General features: G+C 44.5%; 1 protein-coding gene across 3 annotated transcripts in view; it reads left to right on the top strand.

Annotated features, from left to right (window-relative positions):
• Positions 1-13,708, top strand: part of AOX1 (aldehyde oxidase 1) — a 69,218-nt gene that overhangs the window by 26,834 nt on the left and 28,676 nt on the right. For all 3 annotated transcript variants that reach the window (XM_037043663.1, XM_037043665.1, XM_037043664.1), the window contains 4 exons: positions 3,736-3,905; positions 4,233-4,359; positions 7,061-7,183; positions 10,847-10,943. In XM_037043663.1, coding sequence (XP_036899558.1) covers positions 3,736-3,905; positions 4,233-4,359; positions 7,061-7,183; positions 10,847-10,943 — 517 coding nt within the window. The remainder of the gene's footprint in view (positions 1-3,735; positions 3,906-4,232; positions 4,360-7,060; positions 7,184-10,846; positions 10,944-13,708) is intronic.

Raw genomic sequence — 13,708 nt, 5'->3', positions numbered from 1 at the left:
TACCTTGAGAGTTTTGTTAAGTCAAGAACGTTGGATATGTGGTTGGACTTCGTTACAAAAGCTTATGGTGTGTTGTAATGAACATCGAAGTCGGCCTGTACCCTTCGGTTTCAGGTTTAGTATGTTCGAAAATTCAAACACACCAAACTCCACTGAAAGTGGTTATTTTGACTGTTAAAAGCAGCTGCCATCTTCCCTGGTGTTCTGCAAAATATGGCAGCTGCAACCTTCGGCTTATAAATGCCTAACCCCGGCAATGGAGTAAACCTCAGAAAGGAGTCACAATAAATGAATGGGCATTGAAGTCATTCAAAGGAGAGTGATCATCTTCATGCAGTTGACAACCTGAAAAGGGACCTTGCTATTCTAGGTTGCAAGACAAGGTTTGGGAGCAGCGCATCTCCCACACAGCTGAGGTCGATTTCTGTTTTTCCTGTGGTTTTTCACACACGCAAATATCCACATCCCTAGAGTGATGTTAGCACTCAGATGAGCGTTTTCTCCCCAAGACAGTTCATTTGCTTTGGAAGCAGTTTGACAGAGAGATCGGCAGGCTGAGGGACAGCATTCTTCCTTCCAGCGCTTCTCTAGCCACAGAACAAGCAGCAACAAGTATCAAGTACAACCTCTTTCACCAGGAGATTCTTCATAGCCGACACCAAAAATACAGTGTAATGCCTTCAACTGAGATCATCAAGTTTGTATCTGACTATAGACTAGGGCAAAGGTATACTTTGGGATATTTCTTCCATCTCTTGGCAGGCCTCACACAGCAAGGTTGCAAAGGTTTTTTTGTTTTCCAGTGCTAGGTGTTTTATTATTTACAGTAAAGTGCGTATCTCACAGGAAGGTCCCAGGGTCTCTAAAGATACCTACAGATGTGTTTCCTTAGTGTCTAAGCTTATGAATTACCTGGAATTTTGCTCTTCCGGAAGGAAAAATCTTCTAAAACTTAAAAAAAAAGATGTGGGTGATCTTTCACCCAAATGTTATTCAAGTTCGCAGCCTAGCACAGCCTCACAGTGGAGCACTGGGAGGCTGCCCTTCAGAGGGAGCCGATCCCCACTCTCCGGAGCATGAAAAACCGGAGCATGAAAAACCGTAACTAATAAACTAATAGAGCCCTCACACAGTTTCGTTCTTTTGATCACCATCTCAGCTCCTTGAAAGAGAGCAAGAAGGGCCTGCTGAGAGCGTTAGGTCAGGAGGAAAAGCCTCGAGCTGTGTCAGCAGGGCTGGTGTATGTGGGGCTGCTTCAAAGCCCTCCTCCTGCCTCAGTCCCAATATGAAAATTTTTCTCTTCTTTTCTCTATCCACCTACATGGCCCAATGCCTACCTTTATTTAATGGTGCTTGGGCCAAGGCCTAAATTATTTTTCTTGATAATCTTCTGCTTGCTACCTTTTAAAATCAGGATGACCACATCCATAATCAAAATCAAAAAACAAAACCTTAAGCAATATTCCTTTTTTGTGCATTGTATTATAGTCACTACAAAATTAAAGTTTACATTTAAATGAAACAGTCACAGATATTAAAACAATAAATGCTTATCAGTGAGTATGTATCTTACTATAAAATGGTAAATTTTATATGAAATAGGAATAAATTCTGAGCATCCTACATGTGTCTTATGCCAATTGAATTTTGAAAATGACTGTACTTTAATTGTCAGCCAAAACTTGACTGGTGTTTTATCTTTTGCCATTTGTATTATGAAAGCAATAGGGTTTTTTCCCCCATTTTCCAAATAACCAATAAGAATGCTGAACACGTTTTCACATTACGCATGCCACTCTCCTCTTCCCTCCTGCTGATCCATCTCAAGCCAAAGGTTTATTTTCTGCCTCCCTCAAGCAGGTGGGCGGTGAACAAGGACCCCTCCTCTGGAGTCCCATGAGCGCCAAGAGGGCACTGGAGAAGCGTGTTTTCCACAGTTATTGTTACACAAAGTTCCCATCATAGGCATGATGACGCTCTTCCATTCATGGTATTTGTTAAATTAAATCCAAATGTTCAGAAAGGAGAAGAAAGCAAAGAGCATCAGTGGGATCCTAGGCAGCTGGAGTCTCCTCTTCAATTCCAGAGCCTCAGAGAGCTTTTGTTGGTTCTGGGGTGGCTTTGACTGGAAAGTCGGCTATGAACGAAATGAGATACCACTTTAGGTGGACTCAGATGTCTTATTCATTGTCAGTATGTGCCACATATGTTTTCCAGCCTGCACATTCTAGTAATCAAATACAAAAGTATTTACTTTTTCCCCTCCGATGCCTTAAGTGATATTGCATTGGAAACAGGTCAGCTTCTAAGGCTTCTTTTCACCCCAGTAAAAGTTTAGGCAGCACATACTCTGTTGGTGGTGTGTTCTCGTGCCCCTCCTGCCCGATCACGTGGCCTGGTGCTGCGAGGCTCCTCTCGGAGAAAGAGTCTCTGCCTCACCCAGGGCTCAAGTGGCCCATGGACAGATGGGGTGAGAAGGGGAGACCTTCCAGAGCCTTTTCCAGGCCTCACTCTGACCCACTGTATTCCCTTTACCCCCAAGTCTGCCAGAGAAAGCCTCTGGGAGTTTGGCCTTAGCCCTAGTTCCAAACACAGTGCTGGCGCAGCGAGTTGTGCCCGGGACTGCCCAGCACAGTGTAGCAGGCAGCTCCTCAGACCCAGAGCCACCCTCTCCCTTTAAGGGGAGGTCACTTGGTTGGCAATTTTCCCGGAATTTCCGCCTCCCGCTCTCTTATCACCAGCCTCCTTAGCCGGCAAGGCCTTCACCTCAGTCTCTGAGCTTCGCCTGTGTCATGTCTCTTAACTCCTTCTTTGTTTATAGCTCCAGTTTTCTCCCCCCAATAACCAACTGACTAGGAAATCTGAAATACAGGGGGAGAACTTTCTTCTTTGGTTAATGAAACATATTTAAGGTACTTACAGGACCAGTAGCAAGACACTTTACACCACAGGTCTGTAAGAAAGAGTAGCCTTAATCGATCATCACCAAAAATGCATCTTCTTTTGGCTTCATTCTTTCATCGGAAGCGACTGAGTTGTGAGTTTTGCCAATTATTTCTTAGGCCTTTTCACTCAAAATAGGAAGAAAAGGGCTCTTCTGATTGAAGACACGGTCTCAACATTTTCTGTAAACACAGTCATGATGTCATTGTGCTCTCCTGGAAAATATATGCACCGTGCTTAGATGCAAGCAGTAAAATAATGTTGATCGTGCCAATTAAGGAAATACATAAGCATTAGCATTAAGTGATGTAATTTTACAGTACCAGGAAGGAAGATTTATATTCATTTACGTATTAGAGATGTGTGTGGTCTATATTCAAGAAGGTGAAGGTGGGAGAAGAGCAACATTGCGGCTATACATCCTTCCAAGTTTCCCTCTTGAATTATTTTTAAAATTTATTTATTTATTTATCTTTAGAGGGGAAGGGAAGGAGAGAGGGAAAGAAATATCAATGAATGGTTGCCTCTCGTGCATCCCCTACTGGGACCTGGCCTACAACCCAGGCATGTGCCCTGTCTGGGAGTCGAACCGCGATCCTCTGGCCCGTGCTCAATCCACTGAGCTACACCAGCCAGGGCCCTGTTGAATTGTTGAAATAAGCTTATGGTGCTATTAATAGTGACACTTTTCATTTTCAAAAGTGCTCTGGTTTAGATGTAAATTACATAGCTACCAGCTTATAGGAGATGTTTATAATTATAAAAATGATATATTGGTTATTGATTAAACAGAACGTAGACCCAAAGCAGCTTCCTCAAGACCCAATTGGCCATCCCATCATGCACCTGTCTGGCATTAAGCATGCCACGGGCGAAGCCATCTACTGTGACGACATGCCTGCTGTGGATAGAGAACTGTTCTTGGCTTTTGTGACAAGTTCAAGAGCTCACGCTAAGATTATGTAAGTGATAAAGTTCTTACCTGATAGACATCAATGATTGCCTTTTCATCTAAGTCACATTCGTGTAAAGTAATGGAATGAGCAGGGTGAGCTATTTGTCGGTGACATTCAATGCAGATTGGAGGCGAAATGGGGTCAAAATGTAGGATTTAATACAGTTTGTCCCTCCATCTATTAACTTCATTGTCTCGGGAGCTTTCCCCCAGTTGTCTGGTAGAGAGCTTATCTCGCCTCCCTCCTTCCTGTCTTACTCTCCGATTGGGCTGGTCCCCTCACTCCCGGGGCTGCGGGCTGCTCTGAGGGCCCTGCTCTTCATGCCCCGTCCAGGTCTATCGATCTGTCAGAAGCGCTCAGCCTGCCAGGCGTGGTGGACGTCGTGACGGAGGGACATCTTGAAGGCGTGAATTCCTTCTGCTTCTTGACCAAACCTGAGAAACTTCTGTGGTCAGAGGAGGTACCGCATTTTTTCTTTTTGTTTTAATAATAACTCACCTTTACTCATCTACTCATACCGGGCATTTTTTACATTGGATTATTTATGTATGTCCTTGTGCATGGAAATAACACTGTGCAACATAAGTTAAACCAGTGTGACTCCTGCCCTCAGAAATGCACAAATATGCAGAGAAACAGGGGTATATACATTTTCCCAGAATCCACACTTTGACAAGCTGGGAGCACACTGATCAAATATTTACAGGACACACAAGCATTACAGTTAATAACTTTTATGCTAAGGCTCAGAGATCTGCAATAATCAGTAACCTCTGTAAGCAAACATATTGGTCACTTTAATAGATTGATTATACGTGAAATCTCTGGTAAAAGTACGTGTGTGTACAGTTATGACTATTAGTTATATGTTTAAAAGATACAGACGAGGGATTCCTGGGGGACCCCAGAATGGTTGATGTTCTCATGCCTCATAGTTATTGCTTATTGGTCTGACGTCTGTCCGTGTTCTGTTACCGTGTCCGTACGCTCTGTGCCCTCATGTGCGGGAAACTTTTCAGGATCAATCGCCCGTTGCTCTTTTTGGGTTCTTCCCTCACTCTCTGCATCCTGGGGTGGCTCTTAGTTATTCCCTGCTCTCATTTACTAGGATTCAGCTCTGTCTCGGCCCCTTAATTGTCATTTTTGTGGGCGGGCGGGAAAATAGGCCCATCCCATGGCACCCACACTAACGTGCAGCGCGGAGCCTGGCTTTCCTCAGCACGTGCTCCAGCAGAGGTGGGGAGCTAGGGCTGATTGCCTGTCCCACAGGACTGCAAACTTTTTTGTCAACCGAGGGCAACGAATGCATGCAGCCTGAGGTCTGGAGGCTGCAGGAGGGCAGCTGAATACAACCTTTCTTTGCTCATTGCTTGGCACATTGACTCCTCCTTCAAGTGGAAGCTCCACGTCAGCAGGCATTTTTTAAGTGAGCTCCTACTGGGACTGCTCGCTCTAGCTGAACAAGACCTGTGTGGTCCTTGCCCTTATAGAGCTTAGTCTAGAGGAGAAGGCAGAGTGGGCCTTTGATGAACTTTCTGCCTTGTGGCAAGTTTATTTATTTATATCTATGCCTTATGTAGTTCCCCTACCTGGTGAAAGTCCTGGAATGAGGCCCCATGTCTGATTCGCCTGCATTTTCCACACATTGCTCCCCATGTAGCAGGGTAAATGAGTAGATGAACAGTGTTAGCACTGTTGCTATGTGAAAGTTTCCAATGGTTAAAACTTTGGTTCGGCTACCGTATCCTTAGTTATCACAAAATACAGCAAAGGTGTTTCAGCAGGTTTTGTGCAGAACTCAGGCGTCTCAGTTGAGTGTTCACCCAAAAGAGCTTCATCCTTTGAAACAGCCCCTCCCTCCTCCGGCTCGTGCTGGCAGACTTCGTTGATAACTATGACAATTCGATGACTGAGAGTCTCAAGTCGAGGTTGAAACTCCTCCACGACATCATAATGTGGCCGTGGTGGAAGACAGTGAGAGTCGTGGCCTTTGTATAAATGTTAACTAAAGAAGGAAAACCATTCCAGACTTCATGAGAGTGCCTGCTCTTTGAGGTGTGGTTATGTTGACTGTGAGCCTCTGGGGGTGGGGGCCATGCCCACGTGCCAGGGCACAGAGGCAAAGCCAGGCATCCACACAGAGCAGAGAACAGGGCCATTGTAAATGATTGCCTTTGTCAGCCTTGTTCCTTTTCAAACATTTGCCTGCAGCACGTTGTGCCCTTTTAAATTCTTTCCACTGTAGACATTTCAAATATGCACAAGGGTAGAGATTCAACAGTTATCAACATTTTGCCATTCTTGTTTTGTGTATCTCCTCACGGCGCCCACCCTCCTGTACCCAGTAAACACACTGTGTGTGTGTGCATGTGTGCTCCATTTAACGTTTGTAATTGTGACCATAGTGTAAGGTAGGAGAGAGAACAAAACGGCCATGGTGATTCTTCCAGTCCTAAGTGTTTCACCTTTGTGGAGCCTTCATTTTGTTTTGTTTTCCACCAACTTTGTGTCCTGGTCCCTGTGTCAGCTCCTTAGGCAGCCTCCCTCTCCCCATCTGCAGGTGAAATGATGAATGTTCTGTGCTTGGTGCGCCTTGGTTGGCCCAGTCTCATGTCTCTCCCTAAAAAGCCTGTGTTCAGCCACATTTCGGGGCAGAGACTTGCTCTCCAGCAGCGTTGCATTATTACTCTCTCTCTCTCCTTCCTCTCTGGATGAGACAGGCGGTAACCTGGTCCTCCCTGTCTGTGAAGGCAAAAGCCACCTCTCAGAAAGGCCCTGCTCATGGTATGGCAGGCCCAGGCCAAGCCGAGGACGGGCTGCTGTAGGCCAGCTGGCCTTTGAGTAGTTCTGTAGGCTGGGCCTGGATGGAGCCCGAGTCTGCTGTACAGGAGGCAGCGCCACTCTGGCCTCTTCAGCTACCACTGCCAATGATGCAGCAAAGAAACAAACAGACTTCCCCAGTGCCTGGGGGCAGTAGGCCAACTCTGACAAATGCACAGTCCTGCCAGAGCCTTTGTTAGCCGCTGCGCTGAGGTGGAGACACATGTGAAGGGTCATTTACTGTGTGCCTAGCTCTTTGCTAGGGGGAAGGAGAAAGTGAACAAGAGGAGAGAAGCAGGTGTCTGCGCTTCTTGAAAACGAAGGTCTTTTCTGTGTTGCAGGTATTTTGCGTGGGTCAGCTGATCTGTGCTGTGATTGCGGAGTCTGAGGTTCAGGCGAGAAGAGCTGCGAGGCTGGTGAGGGTTGTCTACCAAGATTTGGAGCCCGTGATCCTAACCATTGAGGTAATGGGTTCAAGGGTGGGGCCGGAAGAGCAGGCTTTAGGGTACATCAGTAAAAATGCTCTTGGCTTCAGTAACAGGAAAGAAAATATGACTCCAAGTGGCTTCCAAACCGTGGGCCTTATTGGCCCCAAACTACAGGGTCCGGCAGAAGTAACTCCTGCTTGAACGTGCTTAGTAGTTTAATAATATGGGTGTAATAATTTATACTTTTAATTTGAACATTTCACCTAAAATGTCATATGGTGTGCTTGAGTGTGATATTGTTATGTTACAGAATCACATGCTTATGATTTTGCAATAAAAGATTTTGTAGTAAAAATCTTTTTTTATTACAAATAAAATACAGGGCCTCTCCGGGCCCTGTATATCTGTCAGCAAGAAAGCTGATCTTCCGCCCCTTCTCCCTGCTGCCCACAGTACAGGCTCTGTCTGCTTTGGTCACGGGGTGACAGCTTCTAGCTCATATCCCAGGAGCAAAAGAGAGCATCATTGTCCCAACATTCCATGAGCCCCCAAATCCAGCCTCATCGGGCCACTCAGTCACATATCCACCTCTGAGTTAGTGACTCTCTGGAGGAATGGAGGAGCTGCTGTTACTCCCCAGGGTCAGAGTTCTTTCACGTGCCTGGGCCGCCCTGCGGAGTTGTGGCACCCTAAACAGAAAGCTGAGTGCCGTCCAGAAGAGGACCCGTGAGAGGAATGCTGGGTGGGCAACCAACAGCGTCCCGGAGAGGACACACACCCTGTAACTCTGTGCCGCAGGTCCTTGGAAAACACTGTTTCATTCAACATTGTTTTGTGATCATGTTGGTGAGACACCTTAGAAATGTGACTCATGTTTCCATCGTCACTTAACCTATGGTCCACTTGGTTTAGTTGCACGTCATTTTGTCACAGTTCCAGGAACCTGTCAGTGTTCAGTGAGGACTTGCTGTATTCACCTTCACCCTGGGCACACAGTCAGAGCCAACAAGACGCTCTAGGAAGCAGACATTGGAGACACTATTTTTAGATTCATTCATGTACATCTTCAGTTAGTATGAGAAATAGATCCTGTGATGCCTACAGATATTTTAGTGACTTAAACAAATTGGAGAATTGCATTTTCTATCCTGCTTTTTAGAAAGGAGCTTGAAATTTAAAAAGGTTTTAAGATTTATCTCCATGTAATGGTACAGTGTTCTGCATAAGTTCATTGGTTCTTATAATTCACTAAGCAATAAAAGCATGGAAGTTGGGGAAGCAACACGAGCAGATTCAATTCAGCACACGTAGACTTCGTGGACTCTGGGAATAAGATACTATCTTCCCAGCATAATGGATAGGCTGTGCCGTGGGCACTACCATGCCCTGAGGCAGAACACGAAGAAATGACTTGGCCAAGATTAGTGTCTCCAGCAAAATTCGGCCTTGAGTGTGGTTCCTATCACACTGATTTGTGCCTACAAGCTCAGGGTTTGTTTCCGCACAACGTCCTCCGTGTTTTAAAATTAAAATAAAGTCATGTCAAGAAAACAAAAATAGAAAAGTTTAGTTGGAGTCAAAGACTGATTGGGCCTTCCAAAGTTCGCTGGCCACTTTCAGATTCAGACCTATTGTTTCCTTCTCAGGCCGCGTCACTCACGTGTTGCCTGCTCTCCTTCCTTCCTTTAATATATTCTTTCTCCAGCCTTTTGTTTGAATTAGAGTTACTTCTCCATAAGAAATTATTCACATAATGCTTTGTCAACAATTTTGCTTGTGACCCTTGGCCCAATACCAGTGGCTTGCTGTCTTCCCTCCACCTTCCAACTTAACAAATAGATACTATTTTCTTTCTGTCCTCCCCAGCTCTAATGAACAGACCTTTAGTTGTCTGCCAGGAAATACCAGCATCAAATCCTAAACTTCAACATCGTGGAGTAGAGCTACCTCATGTTTTTGTCAGAGGTTAAGCTCTCCAGGGTCAGTCTACTAGATTACAGTGGTTTTAATCAAAGTCGTTTATAACAGGGAAATATGCCCAGCTCCCTACACATTAAAGTTCTTTTTATCATTTTCCTAGCCAGAAAATATTCAAGAAATTGGCTCACAGTTACTAGAAGAGCAAGCAGCAGTGATGTAAAAAAAGATTAAACTTTTAAAAATAGGATTTTATAAAATTTCTTTTTCCAACCTGGAATATCCGAGTCTTAGATTAATGAGAAAATCGCATGAATTGATTCCAGTGGAAAAGTGTGTTATCAATCAAAATAGGATAAAAACAAATGTATTTCTGTCACTAATCTCTAAGTTTTAACCTAGCTTATGCTTTTTAGAGTATTTAATAGTTTGAACAGAAAAACTCTTGGCTCAATGGGTCAGGCTAGTGATGGTGGTGAGAAAAAATATGCTCTTGACCAGAATCTCTCATCAGCCTTCATGGCCAACAATAATAGCTGTTTCCCACACAGAGCTCATTATGTAGTCACTTAGTCCTAAGCAGGTTTCCTACATTAACTCACTAAATGCTCACAACAGTCCTGTGAGATTAAAACTGTTATTATCCTCATTCTGATGAGGAATCTAAAACAGAAGTTTGCCCAAGGCCACACAGCTGATCAGTGATAAAGAAGCAGTCAACAAACACTGCGTCAAAGAACCTGGGCCCACGGTGATAAAAACAAATCAACCCCTTTCCAGTGGAGGAAATGGCAGGATCACAATAGGCCACCCCTCTCGGCTCTGTTGATAGACACGTACTGGTGTGGCTGTAGGGACCCAGAGTTAGGAGAATCCCCAAGTGCCAGCAGGTTGGAATTCCACGGGTAGGCAGTCATCCATGGGAGGGAATGACATGTCACACTGACCAGCTGACACAGGGGTGACAGCAAGATAAATTCCTAAGGATCTGTGAGAAAACCAACCTAGATCATGATAGCTGCATCCCAGGCTATGTGTCCCCTCTGTGGTACCCCTTCACTGGGCACCCAGGGGAAGTCAGTAAGAAGTGATACATAAGTGGGTTTGTGGTACCCATGCTGCACTTGTAAGGGAATCTTTCAGAGCTGAAGGTCCCAGGTGCTCTCCTGCCCTGTGTAAATGCTACACTCATCTCCCCAAAGGAGGAGCACAGGGCTGGCAGGCAGGGCTGCCATGATCCGTATGATTAGAGTGTGTACAGCTGGCACCGACTGAGCACCGATCATACGCCATGTAAGCTCTTTACCTGCCTCACTTCATTTTATCCTCTCCACCCCTACTGGAGCTCTGTGCACCACTACACCTCCGTTTGGACAGATGAGACTCAGAGGTGACATAATAGACCCGCAGTCAACAGCTAGTAAATGGGAAAAATGGACACTGCTCCAAGTTGGTCCAGAGTCCTCGCTCCGTGTGGCCTTGGCTGCATAAAATGGATTGTACAATTAAGAGAACAATCTGCCTGCAAGATATGAGTTCCATTCTGGGACCAAGGAGGTGCCAGGTTTTTTCTGAGTGTACTCTCTTACTTTGGACTAAATGAGGACTTTTGCATTCGCTCTGTGGGAAGTCTGTCTGAAGCCTGGTCCTTAGCGCAGCTCTGCAGGCATGCTGGACGTGCTTGGGGCTCCAGAGCCAGAGGACAGGTGCTGCCCAGACTCAGACGATGCCACTGCTCGTGGCTGCTGCCCAGGCGGCCTCACTTTTCTGTTCTCTTTCTAGGAAGCTATCCAACACAACTCCTTCTTTGAGCCAGAAAGGAAACTGGAATATGGAAATGTCAACGAAGCATTTAAAGTGGTTGATCAAATTGTTGAAGGTAAAACTACCTGAAAAAAATGACGACAGGGGAACCCACCCTGAAAGCCTTCTAAGCACATCTGCTTTAATGTTGCTCCTCAGGCACAGGCAACTCAAGCCCAAATGCATTTCCCTCAGTGGTCTGTGTGTGTGTGTGTGTGTGTGCACATGCATGTGTGGCACAGCATGGAGGCACCGTGGGAGGCCTTGGCCATGGCAGCTGCCATTAGTTACCACTAGTCCTGGACAGAAATTAGAATGTGGAAATGTGATGAAGCATTTAAAGTGGTTGATCAAATTATTGAAGATAAAACTACCTGGAAAAAAATGATGAAAGGGAAGCAGTTGTGGCCATTGTTGTTATATAAATGTTTTCTTTTTCTGTTCACATCCACAGCCATATGCCAGCCACTTAGTGACAAAGCTAGTTGTAGAAATAATGGCTTTTTAAAAAAATGACTTTCAAAGCCCATGTCTCTTTCTCTTTAATCCTTTTCTGATTTCGACCTTCCTCCCTTCCTCTCTCCTTCCTTCCCTTTCTCCCCTTCACCCTCTCTCCCTTCTCTCCAGACTTCCTTCCAGTACATACCCAGGCATATCTCAGAAGTATTGTGGCTTTGGTCGCAGACCACTGCAAGGAAGTGAGTTGTCATCTTGTTGCTGATCGAGGGTCTTATCTTCAGTAGGCCTGTATGTGGATAAAATATACTGATCTCAAAGATCCACTATGAATATTATAAGAGATAATAATGTGTGCTTGGCTCATAGTAAGAGACCCAGAACTATGAGCAATAATTATTATCAGGTTAAGGTGTTCTTGTTGTTCTCTAGGTTACCTATTATTGAGCTAACACACTGGCAGGTGTGCATTTCTCAAAGCCAGTGGATCCCGGTTTTTTTCACTGTAAGATGTGTATGAAACCCCCCTGTGCCCCATTCTTGGGATTCTGGAGTTAGAGAATCCAGGGTACCCAGAAATCTGTTACTGACCAGTTTTAACAGTCCTCCAGGTGATTCTTAGGAATTAAATGTGGTAAACACTCGAAGGGTGAGTTTATTTTGTGGGGAAGAAGAGGGAGCATATTTAGCATAGCGAGACCATGGTATGAACATCTTGGAAGTATCAATATTTAGGGGCGCTCCTCCACTGGTGCCACAATATGTTTTTGTGTAAGGGTTTAATTCCTGTGTTTTCCCTGCCATCTTCTTTAATTGTTTAATTCAATTTGGTGATTTATTCAATCTGTCTTTTACTTGAATTTTAATTTGATACCTGCATCATACCCTGTTAAAAATGACACAAAGGTTTAAAGGGACTTTTAAGTTTTCATTCTCTTAGCTCACTAATTTGAGGTTTGTTTGTTTTTCTTACTCTGTGATTGTCGTTTGGATTAAGAAGTTTTGACTACTTGTTTCAATATAAGATAATTGAAGGGAATTATCACAACAGCACTTTATCTGCCCCTTAGGGAAATAGGTACTCCAAGAAAAAAGAATACTTAAAAGATAAAATATGTGAGGCATTATATCAAGTCTCCAACTGTGTTCCTGAAGCAAGCGACATTCTTGTTTGTGAAGACAGATGTCAGCCCTCTCTAACCCTGGTGTCACCAGCATTAAGAGACACTGTTTACGAATGAGCCAGCTGAGGCTAGAGAGGCATGTGATTGACCAGGAATCAAATATATCTAAGTTTTCCAACTCTGAAGTTCACATGTTCTCTCCTCTAGACTAAGCTGCTTCTCATTTATCTCTTTAAAATTTCATTAGCTGGGATGGGCTTTACGCTGGGGAGGGAGATGGCAATCTGTGCGGCAGGGTTTTCGAGAGCCCTGGGAGCCCTGGAACTGAGATTATCTCCCCCACAGCCTGTCCTGTTGGGCATCCTACAGATAAACTCCTTCATATCTTAACAGCTTTTCCTTCTTTAAAGGCCCCTTATTAAAATGTAAATATGCCTGGAGGAATCATTCCTAAATCCATACTGGGATAAAATTTTATCTCAGGGATTAGTTGAACAAATTGGTTTCCAACCTAGAGTGTTCAGAGCAACACCCTAGGGCAAAGAGAGGGCACCGTGGTGGGGGACTGTGGTGGTGGGGGGAGCAGCACAACATAACAAGGCTCTAGAACATGTCTACCTGAAAGGTTTAAGCAGAAACAGCTCTGTCTGGTATTTTTTTTACTTCTGTATTTTTTAAAGATTTTATTTCTTTATCTTTAGAAGGGAAGGGAAGGAGAAAGGAAGAGAAATATCAATGTATGGTTGCTTCTTATGTGTCCCATGCTGGGAACTGGCCTGCAGCCCAGGCATATGCCTTGACTGGGAATCGAACCACAGTCCTTTGGTTTGCAGGCCCACGCTCAGTCCACTGAGCTGCACCAGCCAGGGCAGATCTGTATTTTTTTAGCAAAGCAAATATTTGGTGGCTGGGTGTAATTATTAACATTGAGTGGCTGGGTGTAATTCTTAACATTGCAAACCATGAATTTGAGCCCACTGATATGTGGGGTTTTCAATGTATCGTTTTTGATAAAAGCTTAAACTGAAATTGAGATCAGAGTGCTTGACATTTTCATTTTTGTATGTTATAAATGAAGCAGAATTTGTTCATTCTTCTATGCCCTTTCTTTACTCAGATTTTGGGTAAGATAGGAAGTCCAGCCTCCAATGCAAAAGATCTCCTTGGGTATCTTCCTCACACAATATACAAGTCACTCTTATTTGGTACATTTTTAATTTTTGAAAGTTCTGCCTCCCACCTAGCATGATGGCTGTCATAG

This window comes from Sturnira hondurensis, unplaced genomic scaffold, assembly GCF_014824575.4.
Source record: "Sturnira hondurensis isolate 20B ecotype Veracruz unplaced genomic scaffold, ASM1482457v3 Scaffold0004136, whole genome shotgun sequence".
NCBI lineage: Eukaryota > Metazoa > Chordata > Mammalia > Chiroptera > Phyllostomidae > Sturnira > Sturnira hondurensis.
Note: the sequence above shows the minus strand (reverse complement) of the source record. Positions and strands in the feature narration are given on the sequence as shown.